This window comes from Pelodiscus sinensis, chromosome 8, assembly GCF_049634645.1.
Source record: "Pelodiscus sinensis isolate JC-2024 chromosome 8, ASM4963464v1, whole genome shotgun sequence".
In the NCBI taxonomy this organism is placed as follows: Eukaryota; Metazoa; Chordata; order Testudines; family Trionychidae; genus Pelodiscus; species Pelodiscus sinensis.
Genome location: NC_134718.1, coordinates 57,177,100 through 57,198,196, shown reverse-complemented (window position 1 = coordinate 57,198,196; position 21,097 = coordinate 57,177,100). Strand labels below are relative to the sequence as shown.

Below are 21,097 nucleotides of genomic sequence, written 5' to 3'. Positions count from 1 at the left end.
TAATTTTAATCTTACAATTCCTCAGGCCTGTGTAGCAAGAAGCCCTTGTGGGTTAATATCTTCTCATATAAAAATAAAATGTGAATTTTCCATCAGCACTTTGTAAAAACAATGCTTAAATATGAACAGTGTCAATTAGCACAGTGATTCAGAGACCCAAAATGACAGAAAAAATGGGCTCTTCTGCTTAAATCAAGACAAGTATAGAAGTTTGTTCTACTGTCTAGAAAACTTTCATAGATAGTAAAACAAAGTTATGTCAGCTAGATAGAGTGGGGACACTTCAAAAAAGTTTCTTCCAATTTTAGAGATATAATTTATTCCAGTTATTTCCTGCACTTCAAAACAGAGAAAATTTCTGGAAGCAGTAATATCTGTAAAATTAAAATGAAGTTTTCAAGGTAGCCCACTGTCTGATTTACCTAAATCAAAGACATTTTTAGCACAAATTTCATTAACTGAATATTTCAGGATTATTTCCTTTAAAAAGAAATAGAACAAAGTTCAGAATATTCCCAAAGCCAGGCAAATTAGATAGATGCTTTGTAACTGCACATCCGTAAATAAGTTCAAGGGGGAAAAACTTCCGCACTGATAGAAGGAGGTTAGCATTCTCCACCTTTCATGTCCTTTGAAGCCAGGCAGATTAGTAACAGAGCATTGGTTAGCAGTCTAGCATAAAATCCTTACTTTCTAAGAGCAATGTTTGCTCCTTCTATTAATATGTGAAACAGAGAAAGCAAACAGTTAAGGTTTGAAGAAAGCAGGAAAAAATATATAAAGATTCACTAAACTGTAACTAAAATAGAAAAGCTAAACAAAATAAAGTTACTTACACATCACTTTGATGTGTGTAAACTCTGTCAAACAGGGCTTCTGGAGCCATCCACTTTACCGGGAGCCGGCCCTAGTAACATAAGCGGGAGGGGGATGGGAAATGAGATACATTGAATTAAAATTGTAGTTATTCACAAGGCAATGTCAGCAATGAGAATTCTAAAATATTTAATTCTGTAATATCAAAAAGCACAGGACAATGAAAGCAGTGTTTACCTCAGTGTTCTTAGAGAAAACAGACTTATATCCTCCAGCCCCCAGACGCAAATAAACATATGTAAATTTTTCAGACAAAATGAGCTAAGGCACAGAGGTTTCATAGAAAGGACTCTTCATGCCAGTTATCTCCCACATTGCCTTTCAGTAGGAGGAAGAGGAGGAAAGACTTATAAGGACTATAGGACACCAAATGAAATTAATGGGTAGCAGGTTTAAAGCTAATAAGCGAAAAATTCTTCTTCACACAGCGCATAGTCAACCTGTGGAACTCCTTGCCAGAGGAGGCTGTGAAGGCTAGAACTATAACAGAGTTTAAAGAGAAGCTAGATAAATTCATAGAGGTTAGGTCAATAAAAGGCTATTAGCCAGGGGGTAGGAATGGTGTCCCTGGCCTCTGTTTGTCAGAGGCTGGAGACAGATGGCACAAGACAAATCGCTTGATCATTGTCTTCGGTCCACCCCCTCTGGGTGACTTGGCACTGGCCACTGTCGGCAGACAGGCTACTGGGCTACATGGACCTTTGGTCTCACTCAGTATGGCCAATCTTATGTTCTTATAAAGAGTGAGTAGCCTGATATGGGTGAGCCTTACCCAGGGGCCCTCTGCAAATATGAACTTCAGCAATTTTTAACTAGTAGACTAGCACAGAGGGACCAATTCACAGGTGAGATTAGGGTTAGATTCACATCCATCCTGCCCCAATGGCCCAACCCAGGCATGGTGGGCCCAGTGGAGATGCAATGGACTAGAGGCTTGGCATTTCTAGTGATGAGTCTGCAGAGGGGTAATGTCTTGCTTCGAGGTTGATGGTAGATTCTGTTCCCTCCATGACAAAGAGTATGGGGCTGCCCACACAAAGCCCAGTTTCCCCCTTAAAAGTGCAATGGATGCTACAGGTTGACCCTCCTAAATCCGACACTCTCTGGTCCGGCAACATCTGTAGTCCGGTAGGACCACAGATGTTGCTGAACCAGAGAGCTCCGGTCCCGGGAGTGCGAGCCAGTTAGGAGCCCAGCAGCAGGGAGCCCCCCAGCCAGGTAGGGCAGCATCAGGACCAATGAGAGCCCCATCTGGGTGCAGCAGCAGCGGAGCAGCCAGGGAGCCCCGGCCAGGTTGGGCAGAAGCAGGGCCTTGGTAGTTGGGGAGCTTCTTTGCTGGAGAGCCTCAGACAGCTGGCAGCAGCAGGTGAGACCCCAAGCCCTCTAGTAGCCAGGCTGGAGCCCATTGGCAGTGGGGCCTGAGAAGAGCCAGCCAGAGGGGCAGTGTCTTGGGAGGCCAGTGGGAAGGAACCTCCCATGATCCGGCAAATTCCCTGAGAATGCCAGACCAGGGAGGTCCAACCTGTAGCTTAGAAACTTATTTTTAAGAATTGACAACTTAACGTACTAAATCATTTTAAAATTTTGCACTGACACAGAAACTTGAATCAGAGGCTCTCAAAGCACTTTGCAAAGCTCCCAATGACTTCAAATGGACATTTGGTTGCTCAGAGCCTCTGGCACAAGGTATCTCAGTTATCCCCAAATCAGTGACCACTTACAACATTTTTGGCCAAACTGCCTTGCTCAAGGTCACACAGATCTATAGCAGAGTGGGCAATGAAACCCATTCTCCTGATTCCAGCCCTACTCATTACCACCATAGTATTGTGTTTACAAACCGGAATACAATGCAATAGATACCTGAGTAATGTACACTTTCAGTAATGTACATTACTCAGGTACCATAAAAGCAAACATTTTACTGTTTTCAAAGACCATGGGACCTAATCTAAAACCCATTGAGGACAAAGGGAATCTTTCCATTGATTCCATGGACTGATCCTTTGGATCAGGTCCTATGAAAAGAATTACTGAATTTTATCATTCATAATTAATCATGTAATAAATATTCTCTCAGGTTGTGTAAACAGATAACATTCATCACTTAGTAAAAGTGGTTGGAGATGCTTATGCCCCGATTACTATTTTATCTTCTATGATAAAAAGTTAGGCCGGTGTACAAGAAATCCATTAGGATTATAATCACAATACTTTAATGACCTACTGAAAGAAATACTGGTTCCAGAGATAAGACTGCAAAAGCCACTTACATTAGTAGTTTTTTTATAATAATCTATATTGTTGATGTCTCTGGCCAAACCAAAGTCTGCTATTTTCATCACATTATTTTCAGTTACCAAAACATTTCTTGCAGCTAAATCTCGATGAATGCACTGAAAAAGAAAGACGAAAAATGTGTGAGATATTAAAATGACTTCTAATACATGACTTCATTTTCCCTTAAGATTTTCTTGAAGCAGAAGGTGTATTCAGCATATGATAATTGCTATACTATAATCAAAAAGAACATGGAGTATAATTTTCAAGTCCAATTTTTCAGTGTCTCCAGTTTGAAGAACTGCTCCAGAAGTCTTTTGGAAAAGACTCTGGGCTTAATTTTTCAGTATCCAAAGGCTTAGGTGCTTATCCTAACAGAACCAAGCCTTCTCTGAGACACTATTATATTATATGAGCTCCAGTTACAGTACAGGTCTTCCAGCTTTTTAATTATGAATTCTGTTAATGAGCAATTAATCATTTTGACAAAGCTTCAGTCTGACACACTGGATCAGTGTGTGCGCCTATGCATATAGTCAGGCATAGTGTATACCATATTAATGGATATTAATAGGATATATGTTACATATAAGTGTTGTGAAGGTACATTAACTGAATATATTATGCTTTCCCTATAACGCCATTCACACCATGTCAGCTATCCCACAACACTTTGCAAGGCTGAAGTCAGTTTTGGCATTAGAAAATAGGAAGCCTGTCAAAGCTAAGACACATAAAAGGTGTCACCTAGTACAGGTTGGGATGTACCTTTATGCCCAATTGGTTTGGAATGTACTATCCAAAAGAAAGAAAAGTACATCAGAAAACAAGTTAAAGGACTGTTACAAACCATAGTTATAAGGTTGGATTATAATGTGTACAGAATTTTGTAAAATCATACTATGAACAGTGCTGGCTGGAAAATGTACCTTTAAAGCACACCTTCTGTGTGAGGTTGAACATTACGAGAGTTAAGAATTGCTTCCTGGATGGACTAGATTTGGCTAAGTTCAGTTATTTGATCCCCTTGAACATTTTTTAAACAGGTCCACAAGTGCAGTCAAAAAATTGGCTAAATACCAAATAAATGCAACTATTTTTAATGTAACAGTTGTTAAAATTATAACAAAAACATACCGTGCAATGTAAAAAAACCTGTCAAGTGCTCTGTGTGTTTACGTGTCTGGGATGTGTGCATTTAGTTTATCCACTGGATTAAAACTAGTTAATTTTGTAAAATACAACTCGGGGAGCATGTTTGGAGCATGTTATGCTTTTGTGAAGGCCCATATGTTAAAGATGAAAAGTTACCACCTCATATATTTTTGTCTTCATGGAAGCTCCTTCCTTAAAATTTACAAATGACCTTTCCCAGCACTGAAAGGAAATCTTAACTGCAAATGGATACCACTGCTATGTTTAAGCAGCTCTGTCATGGGTAATAGAAGGTAGTAACAGGAGACATATTGAGAAACTTTCCATTTGGATTTCTCTCCAGGATATCCTGTTTCTTTTGGAGTTCAATCCCTCCTCTTTCTCTTTTTATTTTAGCTTATTTTTAGATGATCTCTTTATTTTAGCTTTGGGAATCACTCCTTGCATGGGTATCGCCAGGCAAACCATTAGTTAAGTTTTACCGTATAGCAGATCGTGGTTTTTGAGATGGGTGGGTGTGTATACATCTCTATTAGGTGGCTCGCATGCTCTGTAGTTTACCCTAGTAATTCTCTCTCTCTCTGCCTGACCTGCCCACCTTCTGCTCTTTCCCAAGCAAGCTTGTCAGGGGACAACAGGCCCTCACTGTGCCCACCCATACACATGATAAGCCATCAAAACAGAGTTACCAGAGGAAGAGCTTCAAATCATAGACTCATAGACTTTAAGGTCAGAAGGGACCATTATGATCATCTAGTCTGACCCCCTGCACAGTGCAGGCCACAGAATCTCACCCACCCCTCCTAGAATAATCCTCTCACCTGTATCTCAGATATTGAAGCCTTCAAATACTTTGAAGACCCCAAGATGCACAGAATCCTCCAGCTGTGATCTGTACCCCATGCTACAGAGGAAGGCGAAAAACCGCCAGGGTCTCTGCCAATCTACCCTGGAGGAAAATTCCTTCCCGACCCCATATATGGCGATCAGCTAAACCCTGAGCATGTGGGCAAGACTCACCAGCCAGACACCCAGAAAGTTCTCTATAGTAACTCCTATCATCCCTCTATTGACCTATTTCCCACTGATAATGAATGGTCAATTAGTTATCAAGATCATGTTATCTCATCAAACCATCCCCTTCATAAACCCATCTAGTTTAATCTTGAAACCAGATAGATCTTTTGCCCCCACTACTTCCCTTGGAATGCCGTTCCAGAACTTCACTCCTCTAATGGTTAGAAACCTTCCTCTAATCTCAAGTCTAAACTTCCTACTAGCCAGCTTATATCCATTTGTTCTTGTGTCCACATTGGTATTAAGCTTAAATAATTCCTCTCCCTCCCTGGTATTTATCCCTCTAATATATTTAAAAAGTGCAATCATGTCCCCCCTCAGCCTTCTTTTGGTTAAAGTAAACAAGCCAACCGCCTTGAGTCTCCTTTCCATTCCTCGGATCATCCTAGTGGCCTTCTTTGTACCTGTTCCAGTTTGAATTCATCCTTCTTAAATATGGGAGACCAGAACTGCACACAGTATTCCAAATGGGGTCTCACCAATGCCTTGTATAATGGCACTAACACCTCCTTATCTCTACTGGAAATACCTCGCCTAATACATCCCAAGATCGTATTAGCCTTTTTCACAGCCATGTCACAATGGCGGCTCATAGTCATCCTATAATCAACCAGGACTCCGAGGTCCTTCTCCTCCTCCATTACTTCCAACTGATGTGTCCCCAGCTTATAACTAAAAGTCTTGTTATTAATCCCTAAATGCATAACCTTACACTTCTCACTATTAAATTTCATCCTATTGCTATCACTCCAATTTACAAGATCATCCAGATCTTCCTGTATGTTATCCCAATCCTTTTCTGAACTGGCAATAGCTCCCAACTTTGTGTCATCCGCAAATTTTATCAGGACACTTCCACTTCCAAGGAGGCCTCAGAGGAAGAAATAAGATGGGATGCTCTTTTTCTGCACATGCCTCCACAGCCTAGGGAAACTTGATTAGGGACAAAAGGTGTCAGGCACCTCAACACCTTCTACCCATACAAATTCTGGCCCCTTTTGCCATTCATTTTCTAAACACCGCCCCCTCGTTGCTTTTGGCCTGCCTCCTACCACTAAAACAGTGCCATTTCAAAAAGCCATATTAGATTACTGACTTCCTTGTTGTGATAATTTGCTCCCTGTCCCTTTTGATCAGGTCCAAGCCATAATTAGGCACCCAACAATTCTCAAACTGTGGTCCATGGAATGGCTCGTTTTGAGAGCCATACACTGGCTATAAGGTTGGGAGAAGAGATGTCAAGAGATCTATTGTAAAATTTTAAGAAATGCCTCCTAAATCCCATTTTTTAGGAACCTTAGTCTCAGTATAGATTAGTGGGATGCAGACACTTAAAACCCAACTTGAGGTCCTAATCTCAAGGGTGCCTATGAAAATTTTACCCAAAAATACTATATACTACAGGGATACGTCTAGATTGCATCCCTTTTTCGTAAAAGGGATGCAAATTAGACGTATCGCAATTGCTAATGAAGCGGGGATTTAAATCTCCCCCGCTTCATTAGCATAAAAATGGCTGCCGCTTTTTTTTTGGCACGAAGCTTTGTTAGAAAAAAGCGCCAGTCTAGACGCGGATCTTTTGGAAAATAAAGCCTTTTCTGAAAGATCCCTTATCCCTTATTTTAAGGGATCTCTTTTAAGGGATCTCTTAAAATAAGGGATAAGGGATCTTTCGGAAAAGGCTTTATTTTCCGAAAGATCCGCGTCTAGACTGGCGCTTTTTTGCAGCAAAGCTCCATGCCAAAAAAAAGTGGCAGCCATTTTTATGCTAATGAAGATGTGTCAATCAAAAGGTTCATTTTTTCCTTTCACATTGGTTGCCTACTTTCTTTAGTGGACACCCTATACCAAAAGGCTATGGGTTATAGCCAGTCAAGTGCTTCACTAGTAATTTACACCAGCCTCAGCACCTAGGGTGCTTTTCTTGTCCTGGGTTCAGATGTATTCCATTAGTAAATTTCACACTTGAGCGGCTTCTGAGTCACCCAGGTTGTACTCTGACATTTAGTGTCCCATAACGTAGGGATAAAACAAATTTAGACCATGATCCAGCAACCAGATCTGCACATGAGATGCAAGAAAGTCAACCTCTTTCTTGGACAGCAAGACTGGAGGCTCATATTCTAGCTGTCTTTTGCCGCTAACAGCCACAACCTTGTGGGTGGACAAGCAAGGAACCTGGTATAATGCCTACTAACAACATCATCTTCTCAGCCTTAGAGAATCTGGCACTAGGTCTCAAACAGGACCCTTATTCTTATACAGGTTTTATTCTTAATTCCCTGTATTAGCACAGCAATGTAGTATGTTTGTTGGTATTGGTTATACAATATTATTTAAGACTTTCCTAATTATAATTTAATCCAAGAAACAGGTTGAGAAGATTTTTACCATAAGTAGGTTTCTAAGGACCGAGAAATGTACTCTTTTATAAGTGTGCTCTATTGACAACTATTGGCTTAGAGCAAAGTTGAGGCATAATTTGCAGTGAATAATTTATTCAGAGGTTTGTTTATTTTGTTTTTGCCTCATCTTCTGTTCACAAATACCCATGAGCAGTTTAAGATTTGTTCAGTATGAACAATTATGTTCCTGCAATTATGAATTTTCCGATATTTATGGAAAGTTTTTCAACCCTGATTTAGCCAAGTTCTTAAGCATGAGCATAACTTTAAGCACAAGTAGAGTCCCATTGACATGAATGGGGCTTTCACTAACATTTCTACCGGTAAATACGTTCTTCAATTAACACAAAATGGGACAGACAAAATTCAAGTGAATTAATTTAAAGCCTCAAACAAAGATTCCCAGAAAGTTTTGTGCACCATTTGCCTATCTCTACCTACTTTCTGTGAAGCCAAGTAGTCCATGCCCCTTGCCAGTTGGTATGTGCATGATACTAAGTCTTTGAATGTCATCTGCTCCTCTGGTACCCTGTTGATATCAAATGAATATTCCATTCCAGGGGGTCGCCGTGCTCGTAGGTATTCCCGTAGATTCCCTTTAGAAGCATATTCCACTATCACATACAATGGACCTTCAGATAAACAGAACAGATAACAGGAGAGTTGAAAAAGGGACAAAAGGTAAAATAATTTTAAACAGAATCTTATATAGTGCTTTGCATCTTCATTGCACTGTACACACATACATTCACTAACTTAGCTACACAGCAGCCCTGGGAAATTAGCAAGTACCATTTTAAAGATAGGGAAAAAGGAAAGAGAATCATAGTTATGTGACTTGTGTAAGGCCACCCCACAAATCAGTGGCAGAATCAGGTACTCGAGAGTTCCTAAATCCCAGCCTTGAGTTTATTCCTTTCAGACCATGCTGTTTCCTGCACTTCGATCATTTGCAAAACAAAAAATACATGAAACTCCCAAAAGATGGCATTGCCTCCTTAACCCACGAAAGCTCCCTGGTCCAGCATCCTCCGGACCTGACCGGTTCTGAATCAGGGGATTTGCTGGACCGGGAAAGGTCCCCTGCCACAGCACCTCAGCACTTAGCACTACCAGCTCCAGGGGCCCCTGACTGCTCCCAGCCCCGGATGGCCCTGATCCTTCTGCCCTGGTTAGAGGCTGCCTGTGGGCTGCCACAGATTCGGACCTGGCCCCACTACCGCAGGCTGCCAAGGGCTACTGCTGGCTTCAATCCTGGTCCCACTACCGTGGGCTGGTGGGGGCTAACTCTAGTCCCAGTCCCGCTGCCAAGGGCTCCTGGGTACTGTCAAGGGCCCAGACTCCAGCTCCGTGGCAGCCCGCAGGCTATGGTTCCATGCTCCCACGAGCTGCCCAAGGCTCTGGCCCTCTGGCCCCGCACTACCACAGACAGCTGGAACCACCGTCAGCCCTAGCCCAGTCCTGCTGACGGCTTGAGCTCTGGGCCTGAGACAGCTCGCAGGCTCTGGTGTCGCTTCTGCGGGATACCTGGGGTTCTGTCCCCAGCCCTACACTACCACTGGCTGTCGACTGCCCAGTCCTGCGCTGAGGGTGCTGCCCTGGACCCGGTCTCAGTGCCAAAAGGTGGCAGGAACTGCTGCTGGCTCCAGCCCCACTGCTGTGGGCTCCTCAGGGTTGTAGCCAGCTCCAAACCCTGCCCCATACTGCTGCTTCATCCCGGCCCCACTTTTGGATAGCCCTCCTGCTACTAAGCTACTGGGCTCTCTGATCCAGGAACACCCAGGATCGTGCTGGACCACAGATGTTGCCGGACCAGAGATTGCCCATTTTGGGAGATGCAACCTGTACTATATATTTTTATTAGTCTCAAACTTATACTATATACTTTTGTTAGTCTACACATCACCCTGAACTCGAAATAACTTATCTCAAATCTATTTCAAAATAGCTTATTTTGAAATTTGGCACAGCACCAAATTTTGAAATAATGTGCTATTTCGAGCCATCCCTTAACGCTAGTGCAGTGAGGTTCACTGGGAGGGCAAAAGAGCGTGCCCATTATTTTGAAAAATATTTGAAAATAACGGGCAGCTAGTGTAGACGAAGGGTAGCTTTTTTGGGATACCTCCAAAATACCTCTCTGCAGTTTAAATGTACCCAAAGGTGCCACAGGACTACTCACGGATTTTAAAGTTACAGACTATTGGCTACCCCTCTGAGATTTAAAAAAAAAAAAGTTTTCCTGTCACCTTTACTCGGTACTGGATTCCCTTATACCTCATAATAAGCTTGTAATAACAAAATGGTCAAACATTTACAGCGTTAAAGCCATCCCTTCCAAATTACATTATTAAAAGTTTCACTACAACAGGACTGACAGTGTAGGAATAAAGTGTGTAAAACTGCTGTTAAAAACACTTTTCCAGAGATAACTTAGAGAGGTTTGACACTATGCCGTATTCCTCCTAACATTACAGCTGCAAAGGCTGTTTATAATCAGATATGGAAGTTAAAATATTGCTGCTAAGCTAAAGAAATATCTGCAAATCCCATCACAGCATGACTGTTTCCTTAAAAACTCCTGAAAAATGATGATAAATGAGACACTTCCAGACCTGTTTGAATGAAAGCACTGGCTAGCTTTCTGCTTTTTACTCACCATCCTGTGTACAGGCTCCAAGAAGATTGATGATATTTTTGTGCTTCCCAATCATTTTCATCATCTCCATCTCTGACACCAGGTCGGATAGGTCTTTTTCTGTAGCATCATCTGCACAAGAGAAAACAAGTTCATCTCACATTTTCTGGAGAGCCAGCTTCACTTGGGTTGTCAGCCATTTATCAGCTCATGTGATAACATCTGAAGGACTTGGGTTTAGGAATAAATATGAGCATCCAGGATTCATAGCATGTGACCTAATAAACAGGTTTTAGTCTCCTGAAACAGACTGGTCAACCTCCGTCCTACCCCCACTCATTCAACGTTTGGCAAAAAAAAAGCAAACAATATGGGGAGATTGCCAGTCTGCAAAACCTGCACTGAACTCTCAAATAAGTAACAGTTACATCTTTTCTGAGACCTAATCTTTATAACAAACATACCTGTCCACCTGAAAATGGAAAATTATGGGTATAGCTACCTATCTACAGTGTCTCCTGTGAATGAAATCAACAGACAAGAAAACGGAACAGTTCTAACAAGACTTCAGTTGCTGTAAATACCTATTGCTGGAGATAAATAGGCTGTCAAAGGCACTGATTTATACTGAAAACTGCTGAAGGCTGAGGTCAACTATGTGCACTCTGACCTCCCCATAACAAGAGAGATCAGATGCCCCAAAAGAAACTTTCTTGATAAAAATGACCACTTCACCTCCCCTTTTCCTTTTACCTTTCAGCATTTTCACTGCCACAGTAACTGCCTCTTTTGGTCTGTCTTTGTCGATTCCCACTGCTTCTGCCATGACTACTTGCCCAAAGCAACCTTCTCCAAGCGGTTTACCCAGGGTCAACCTAGAGGTGTAAACAGAGAATTAGCACACAGCCAGCAAAGCTCCAGAGCAAAACATAAAAAAAAAAAACTTTCAACAACTTGCTACAGCATGAAGCATTTATCAAAGAACAATTGAAACTCCTGTTGCATAGCAGTTTTCATGCATACTGGTTTTTAGTGACACTACAGTGAGTATTCACTACTGCCAGAACAGTTAACACCACCAGTTTTTGAACTCTCCCTTTACTTAGAAGACCAGACACCCTACTTGATGGCTAGCTGGTCAGATTTGCAGGGCTCACGATATGTAGTCCTGAAAAATTGATGCAACCAAAATGCAATGTTTCAGATCAACCAACAGCAGCTGCACTTTTCACATGACTGTACGGTTGTCTTTTTCTTCTTTTCCAGCCAGGCTGCAGGGTGACGAGAAAGAATTTATTTGTGTGTGTGGCTCTGTGTTTGATTCCAACTCTGCTTGTTTAAGTTGGAGTTGGCACAATTTTTGTGTTCTAGGGTGGTATCAACACCTTAGGGACCTTTTAAATATCTGTGGCTCATCTGGCATACACCCAGAGTCTGGAGGCAATTAAGGCATTAAAATGGCTTCTGAACAGTTTAATTTTAAATCAAATTTCTCTTTCCATTTCCTGCTTCAAGGCAGGGGCAGCAAGTCTCTCGCTAACAAGGTCTTGAACTGAAGGGAGTAGGTAGCACAAAAACAGTGCCCCAGCAAGTGCCATACTGGGTAACAACCCCTCTTTCTCCCACTGAAGAGTCCAGAGCTGTGACACAGAGGTGGCCAGGGAACGTTCTGCTTGTGGGAGAGGGGAAGAGAAGGAAGGAAGGAATAGGTGAGAAGGTATGGAAAGGCGGAAAAGCCAGTGACAACCAAGCAGCTAGTCCAGAGGGGTGGGGGGCTGGGAAGAGCTGTTTCTCTAAAGCAGCTGTGAAAGCATAAGAAAGCTTCTCTCTAAATGCCTCCCAGGCTTGAACCACTGCCAGGAACTGCCACTGATGCTGATGGCTCTCCCTGGCTCTGTTCTTCCCTTGCGAGCCCTGGCACCACTTAAACAGAGGCAGCCTCTGTCCTGGTGGGCCAGTTATTGGTGTAAGTGCTCTCTGGAGCAACACCTCTCCCCAAAGTGCTCCCTTATAGTGCACCTTCTCCGCCCTTCCCAGTCAGAGGCAGGATGCCCCTTTCCCAATCCTTCCATTCCTCTCACCAGGGAGGAAATCAGTGTGTTCTGTTTACCTAGAACTGTGTCTCAGTATGATCCCTATGGGGACAATTTCCATGCTGTATGCTCCCCAAACTCCCTCCTGAGTTTCCCAGCTCCTGTCTGCAGGAAAGTAAAGTTCAGAAAAAAGTGCTGCGCCCTGGATTATATCTGTTACCACTGTAGTAAAAGGAGGCTTTGGCCAGCAGGAATACATTCGACCAGTGCTAAATTATTTTAAAAAACACATTCATTTCCTTGCCTAGCCTCCAGTGTCAGAAGCTGGGAATGGACAACAGGAGATCACTTGGTGATTACTTTTTCTGTTCATTGCCTCTGGGACACCTGGCATTGGCCACTGCTGGCAGACAGGATACTGGGCTAGATGGACCTTTGGTCTGATCCAGTATGGACGTTCTTATGTGCTGATGTTCTTGGTTATAACGGAAAAAACAACAGAAAGATATTTCCTGCTGGGGCAACTGGAGGGACTTTCTTTAAATATTGTTTTTTTAATTGAACCATAATACTAGTGAAAATTAATCAACATGCTTTGGGGTTGTTTTTAGTGTGCACACCTAGCTTGAAAAGGTGCAAAGACTGAAGGGCAGTGTATGCTATGCTGAGGTCATTTGGCGTTTTATCCAGAGCTAAAATTGAATTTAAGGTCTTGGCAGAGAACAAACATTTGCATTGGAAAATGGTTAATTTATGTGTTATTGCACTGCTAGCACCAGCGTAACAATCCTGTCGTTATGTGCTTGCTGCCCCCCAAACCTAATAAAATGCCTCTAAATAGCCTCCTTTCATTGCAAAGCAGCTCCACCTACTTTTGTGCTAAAGACTGTTTTTAAACGTTTAGCACTCTAAAATGTTCCACATTTAGTGAATCCCCGCAAGGTAAAAGCTGATGAAATTAGGCACACAGACCCCCACTGTTGACCAGAACATTGCAGGTGGCAATTACAGTACATTGCACCAGTTTTTGGCTACATAATTCAAATAATTTCCATAACCGTTCTCAAAATATACATGATTACAACTCCTCTATGCAACAGACTGATCTTACAAAGGCAACATTCATGGTAAAAACAAGTCGTTTTCTCTAACCAACCTAATGGGATTTTTTTTTAATTAATATTAACTTTACTCTAGGTTTGTGGTTTTATCCCAGTTAATATTTCATAGTACTTATGCATTCAGATTAAAACCCTGGATGATATTTATGGTCAAGATTATGCTCCAGCCCATCTTGCAGATACTCAGTCTTATTACATGCCTAAGAATAGATTTTTCAGAATAGTTTAATTCAGAAAAGAAAAAGTTCCTCAGGGGCCAAAACTGATTATCTCCGTTAGCATTGTACTACACTTTCTATTTATTAATTACCCAAATCGATTAAGAGACATGGTTTAATGGAAAGGAATCCCATGGGTGTGATTGTCCATTAACTTTACTGCAAATGAGATATGACCGAGTGTTGATCCAGACTGTATAATCTCTTGGCTCATTGCTAAACCACAGTTAAGAGTAAGACTTTGTCTACAGTTAATAGTTTAAAGTGCAGCCGATGTGGCCACAGCACTAGCCCTGTGAGACTGCTCTCCTAGCGCTCTATGTAAACCACCTCTGTGAGGGGAGTACAGTTCCCAATGCTGTATTTTCACACGCCTAAGTCAGAAAGTTACAGCACTGTAAAGTGCCAATGTAGACTTGGCCCTATTCCTTTACTACTAACAGGTCAGTTATATAGATTTACTAAAGTTTTCTACAGGTGGAATATGGTTATCTAAATGTCTCTGAGGGACATCGGAAAATTTTAAAATAAATCAGAATTATAAATATTGGACTCATAAAACAGAACTGAATCTGACATTTTTAGAAAGAGTTCCCATATTTGGGATTTTCATTTAATTGTATTAAGGAAAATACATACAATTAAAGTAATCCTTGAAGAATTTTGGAAAGAAAACCTTTTCAAAGTATCAAGTTGTGATTTTCAGATGTCTACACGCGGTGTTAATGAAAATCGTCTAACTTACTTATCTCTAGGGAATTCCCATTTTGGATCCTCTGGTAGTTCATACTCTGAGACACCTGCTAGCATTGGGGCATCAGCATTTGATGAGAGACGAGTTGTTATCCTCACCAGAGGTGTGTTGGAGTTCATGGAGGAACTAGAATCTGCAGACACCTATTATTGGAATGCAAGATGCAAAAGGAGATGTAATATTGGCCCAGCTACTCAACAATGGCAATACATTGTAACCAAACCAGCTGATATTCAAGAAAATGAAGAGTGGATGAAACCACAAGCTTCACTTGAAAATACTAGTGTACATTTGGACATGTTTATCTTCCTTTCCAAGTAAAGCACTGACTCCAAAAGTCAATGAGGAGGAGTCAGTTGCACTAGCAGGCTGTGTCTAGACTGGCAAGTTTTTCTGCAAAATCATCTGCTTTTGCGGAAAAACTTGCCAGCTGTCTACACTGGCTGCTTGAATTTCTGCAAAAGCACTGACGATCTCATATAAGATCATGTTAAAAGCATTTCCGGAAAATCATGCCAGTGTAGACGTAGCCGCAGAGTAGCGTAGCCAGAGTGCTATATGTTTAAACATATTCATTATTAATTAAGTTGGCATCAGTTTTCCTCTTCCATTCTACACAGGGGCTACGTCTACACTGGTCCCTTTTCCGAAAGGGGCATGCTAATTTTACAGGTCGTAATAGGGAAATCCGCGGGGGATTTAAATATCCCCCGCAGCATTTAAATAAAAATGTCCGCCGCTTTTTTCCGGCTTTTAGAAAAAAGTCCTGTTCTAAGGACAGGTTCAGAGTCATATCCCAACTAATCAAAGAAATAATTATATTTACAACACAATCCCCCTTCCAAACAAAACCTACACTGGCCCCGATCCTCCGGAAAAAAGCCCTTTTCCGGAGGATCTCTTATTCCTACTTTGAAGTAAGAATAAGAGATCCTCCGGAAAAGGGCTTTATTCCGGAGGATCGGGGCCAGTGTAGACGCTCTTTTCCGGCTTTTCTAAAAGCCGGAAAAAAGCGGCGGACATTTTTATTTAAATGCCGCAGGGGATATTTAAATCCCCCGCGGATTTCCCTATTACGACCTGTAAAATTAGCATGCCCCTTTCGGAAAAGGGGCCAATGTAGACGTAGCCAGGATGAAACATTCACACTTGTCCTTTTTATTAGTTTTACCCTACAAACAAATTAATACACTTATTTTCTAAGAATTTCTATTTACTTGGTATCATGAGCTTTCATGGGCAAAACCCACTTCCTCAGATGAGCACAGTGGAGAGAAAAGGAGGGTTTTATATATATAGTATCAGGAGCTTTTATGGGCAAAACCCACTTCCTTAGATGAGCAGAGTGGAGAGAAAAGGAGGGCTATATATTTTGGAACATGAGCTTTTGTGGGCAAAACCCACTTCCTCATGCTCATGATATATATATGTTGTTAGTCTCTCAGGTGCCACAGGACTACTTGTTTTTAAAGTTACAGACTAACATGGCTACTCCTCTGAAACTATTTACTTGGTATTCAACTTGGCTAGAATAGTTTGAGAGCTCAACAAAATACAGAAAAGTCCTGTTCTAAGGACAGGTTCAGAGTCATATCCCAACTAATCACAGAAATAATTATATTTACAACACAATCCCCCTTCCAAACAAAACCTCAAAGAGGTAAATTTCTGACCTCCCTGAAGTCAATAGAACTAATGGAACTACTACCACTGAGTTCAGTGGGACTTTTTATAAAAAACAACTTATCAGTGTTGATTAAATATTTTATTTGGGGAGACGAGGGGAATGTAATGTTATTTTTTGTTAGGGCTTTTTTTTTGTCCCCCCCCCCTTCTCCTAAATTATTACTGAAAACATAAAAAGGATATTGATCTTTTCAGCTCACTAAAAAAAAAATCAAACAAGTTTTTGGATAAAGAACATTTTCAATAACCATATTAATAGAATTTTTTAAAAATATTGAAAAACATTCTTTAAGATTTGGGGAGGGGGGAATGAAAAATTGACTCCATTTTAAACATTGAAAAATTAAAAGAACTTTTGCACTTTTAGTTTTTATAATGGAAAGAAGTTTTAATTCCACTTCCTCCTCCCCAGCTCTATGGATAGCGTCACAGCTCCTCAGTCGATGCATACAGACATCCCAGACAGACATTCAGGAATTCACGGTATACAGGCAGTCCCCGGGTTACGTACAAGATAGGGACTGTAGGTCTGTTCTTAAGTTGGATTTGTATGTAAGTCGGAACTGGCGTCCAGATTCAGCCGCTGCTGAAACTGACCAGCGGCTGACTACAGGAAGCCCAAGGCAGAGTTGCTCTGCCCTGGGCTTCCTGGAATCAGCTGCTGATCAGTTTCAACAGTGGCTGAATTTGGACGCCTGACAGAGCAGCTGGGGTGCTGCCGGGTTGGTCCAGTAGCGCCGAGGAGCGGCGCTGCGGGACCAACCCAGCAGCGCCCCAGCTGCTCTACCCCAGGCGTCGTCGGCGAGAAAAGCCTGGTCCGCTGGGGGGCGTGGGGGGGAACGCACTAGCTGCGCCCCCCCCCCAGCAGACCAGGGAGATGCGGGTAGCAGGACCGCCGAGATGCGCCGCGGTCCCGCCCGCATCCTCCGCGGCTTTGCTCCGCGTCTCCCTGGTCTGCTGGGGGGGGGGGAGCTCCCCCCAGCAGACCAGGGAGACGTGGAGCAGCTTTTCTTGCCCCGGAGGATGCCGGTGACGGGACCGCGACGCATCTGGGCGTCCCGCCGCTCGCGTCCTCCAGGGCGAGAAAAGCCCTGTTCGTAACTGCGGATCCGACGTAAGTCAGATCCGCGTAACTTGGGGACTGCCTGTAATGTTAGAGGCCTTTAATGCTAACTGCAAAGCAAAACTGGCACCCAGCAATGTAACAGGGTATGTGTGCAGGATTATAAGAATTTTTGCACAAATAAAGAGAAGATGTCACCTTACTTATGGCAGTTCTCTTGCCTGCATCCAACTGCTATTTAATCTCACTGTTGCAAGATCACTTAAAAACAAAATAGCTTCCCCCCCTCCCCATTCCCTAGACCCTCTTATTGCCACCCTGTCTCTGCCTTTAGTTTTGAGTCCATCTTTCCCTTCCTCCCCCAGATATTTGCAATCTTCCTGGAAATCCATTATCTTGTTGGTAAGCGTAGGATGGAGGTTCTCTTGCAATGCTGCCATCAACACCAAGCCTCAATCAGCTGGCAGGAGATCTTTGAAGAGTAGCCTGGCTTGCTCCCATCCCAAACCAGAGCTTGAATACATCAGTATGAGTAAAACACCTGATCTTAATCATAGCAGGGAGCAGGAGTCAATCCTGAGGTCAATCCTGAGCTCACAGCTCACACACAGCTGAATGACACGTGGTTGGTGTACAGTATTAGCAGGCCACATGGTTCACATTTGTTCCAGATATTCAGCAATACAATGAAATGGAAAAAATGATAAATAAATCAGCTCCCAACACCATCAGGATTCACCCAGCGAGAGAAAGACATTCTCCTGTGAATGCCACTGAAACTCATCCTGCACATCCTTGTTGCCTCTCATGTCAGGCTACTGCACTTTGGTTCCCAACTACTTTAAACCCCAGTATTGTTACAATGTCATTGCTCATCAAATTGCTTAATGTCCAGGAATGCAGCTCTAAGGAGGGTGGAGGATATGGTGGGTAATGATGCCCTCCCATGGTATATTTTGATAAGACTAGAGTCTAGTCTATACTAGACCAGGAAGGTTGGCTTAAGGTACGTAAATCCAGCTATGCAAAAAATCTAGAGTTGGCTTACCCTAAACCGAGCCCTGGTGGCATCCACTCAGCAGGAGGCCAATGGAAGCAAACGCTCTGTTGGCTTCCCTTACTCCGTGCACAAGAAGGAGTACTAGACACCGGTGGGGCTGCCCCCAGCATTCAATTTGCGTGTCTATACTAGACCCACTAAATCAAACACTAGAAGACTGACCTCTGGAGCATCGATAGTGCGGTAAATATAGACGTGCCCTAAGATCTCAGAAATACATTAGTAATCATGACTTTGGAGCTCGTGTGGGGGGACAACGTCTTTTGTTTTGCTTTAATGTATTTTTCAAAGTAAGATCCTCAGGACTGTGATGTCGCATCAAGTGGAATTCACCTCTTGATATAGCTCCCCAGAGGCTGTCCATCTAGAAAAAACTCTGATGGGGAGAAAGATGTTCTGGGCTGCCTTTAGCAAATTGACATAGCAGTAAACAGAATAGCTTTTACAGCTGATCGGCCACCTAGCCTTCAAAAGAAATCTGGGTTGCCACTGATCAGCTCCAACTTCTACACCTGTGATGTATGTGTTCGGGTACAAATGACTATGACAAATCAAACTAAAGTCTTCTTTCAAAACACAAATGAATCATCATTAAAGATCATCCATTTATAGAAGACAAATACATGGCACAAATGATTCTGTGCACTAAATACCTTGTCCATTAGGGACATAAATAGGCCATTACCACCAACTCTACAAAGCGGTGAATGCACTTTAACCAAACAGAATCCCCACAACACGACAGTGAGATACAAATAATTGCCCAGAGCCACACAGTGAGCGAGTATAAGGCCCAGGATTAGAATTTGAGTTCCATTTTCACTTAGCTACAGTATTTCCTTTCACAAATGCCCTTTAAAATAATACTTCATAAAATGAACTGAGAGCACAACTAGAAATATGCAGACCAATTTGAGCAAAATGGAGGAACTCCACTATCCCATATACTCTTGAAGCTCAAAACCTCAATTTTATCCTCTCCTCTCCTCTCTTCCCTTCCCACACTAATGCTGTCATTGTTTCCAGAATTCACCCACTTCTTTCCATTCATACCTTTCCCAGGCTATTATTATTTTTCACTTCATTCCTCCCTATTGTGCCTTCTATACATTCAGCTCAGGCTTTTTCAATCTGCCCAAATATGCTACCTTGCCTGCCACTCTGACCACATCACATTCTTCTTCAATTTGCTTTTACAGGCTTTCCACATGAAACATACACTCCTTCTGCTCAACTTCAACGACCTGAAAAATCTAGCTCCTACCTTTCTGTTTTCATCTTCTTTCATTCTTCCCTAGCCTAGCCCTTTAATTTTCTTTATTCTGGGGGCTAGACCTCCTTCCATGCTGTCTTTTAAGCCTAAACATTCCTCCCTGACCCAATCTGTGATCCTCTATGCCCTTTCCTCTTTAAAGCACACTTCTTCCTACGGCCTATAAACCCTAGTGCTTTCAGCTGAAGTATTAATTTGTCTGATTCACAGAGAATGAAATTCTGTATACAACTCGTAGATTTGAGAACTAAACCTTTAGTTCAAGTTGCAGAGAGGCCAATGCTTTTAGATATAGAGGTCTCCAGTTCAATCCCCGGTCATGACCAAAATGCCAAATCATCATCATAATTAATGATAAACATTAAACAAACAGCAAAACTCACAAAATGCTAATCCTACTTCATCATTCAGTCACACTGTTCTTTGTTACTTTTCCCCTTGCCTTTGTTTATACCTTATTTTAAACTGAAAGATCTTCTAAGCAATTATTCTGTCTTTATACTTGTCAGTCAAGAATCTAGCACTATCAGTACAACAAAAATTACCTTTCATCTATATTTCCACATCAAGGAGTAGATGCCCCACTGAAGTCTCTGGCAATTTGCACATTGATTTTAACAGTATCAGGATTTCACCCTTTATGTCTATAGCCTACCTATATCATTTACTATTTACAAATGCTTGTCTGTTCTTCTGTATTAATTGAGAGGCTCTGAACTAATACAAAACAATGAAATGGCATGTAAATAAATAGTATACATCAGAAAATCAGACACATACCCAGGGCAGTACAAAAGACAGTTTGTTTTCTACAACTACAAATAGGTAGACTCAAGGTGGCAAGCATTTCCTGAGAGAAATAGTTTAAAAGCATAAGGAATTTGGAATATTCCACCCAAATTTGCTTGGGCATCATTAACATCCCAGAGTTCTGGCAAATGCCGGAAGAGAAGCTCTCTTGATGCTTGGCAGGTAGAATTATTCATTGATGATGATCGTACTCACCTTTAGCAGCAACGTAACAATCTAAAACAGTTCACATGAAAAACCATCAATTTACAGAACTCTGAGTAAAGGTTGTAGTGATCCAACAGATATTTTACTTCACCATGATGGCCACTGTTGTTTTCAATGGGCACTGTACCATGAATGTGTGAATAAAAAGATGCATTACTTAGCATACCTTACTAATACCTCATGCACAACAAGGAAGGATTTGAATGGGTTTTCAGGACTTTTTTCATTGATAGGATGTTTTCTTTTCCTTAGCTTAGAAGAGGATCAGTGGGGTTTACTGAGTTAAAAACATGTTCAGATTTAAACTTGGAAGAAACTGTAAACCTGTAAGTGTAGGATTGCAATAATGTTGCAGAAAAATGGCTGAAATTTCTTGCCAATTTTCATTTCGATGTAACTGAACCTGTTTACATCACATAGTAACTGTATAATTGACTAACC

At 41.9% G+C, this 21,097-nt stretch overlaps 1 protein-coding gene across 10 annotated transcripts in view; it reads right to left on the bottom strand.

Moving 5' to 3' along the window:
• Positions 1–21,097, bottom strand: part of FGFR2 (fibroblast growth factor receptor 2) — a 131,361-nt gene that overhangs the window by 8,674 nt on the left and 101,590 nt on the right. For all 10 annotated transcript variants that reach the window (XM_075935341.1, XM_075935342.1, XM_014573599.3 and 7 more), the window contains 6 exons: positions 14,549–14,700; positions 11,185–11,306; positions 10,453–10,563; positions 8,235–8,425; positions 3,150–3,272; positions 837–907 (listed from right to left, as the gene is read on the bottom strand). In XM_075935341.1, coding sequence (XP_075791456.1) covers positions 837–907; positions 3,150–3,272; positions 8,235–8,425; positions 10,453–10,563; positions 11,185–11,306; positions 14,549–14,700 — 770 coding nt within the window. The remainder of the gene's footprint in view (positions 1–836; positions 908–3,149; positions 3,273–8,234; positions 8,426–10,452; positions 10,564–11,184; positions 11,307–14,548; positions 14,701–21,097) is intronic.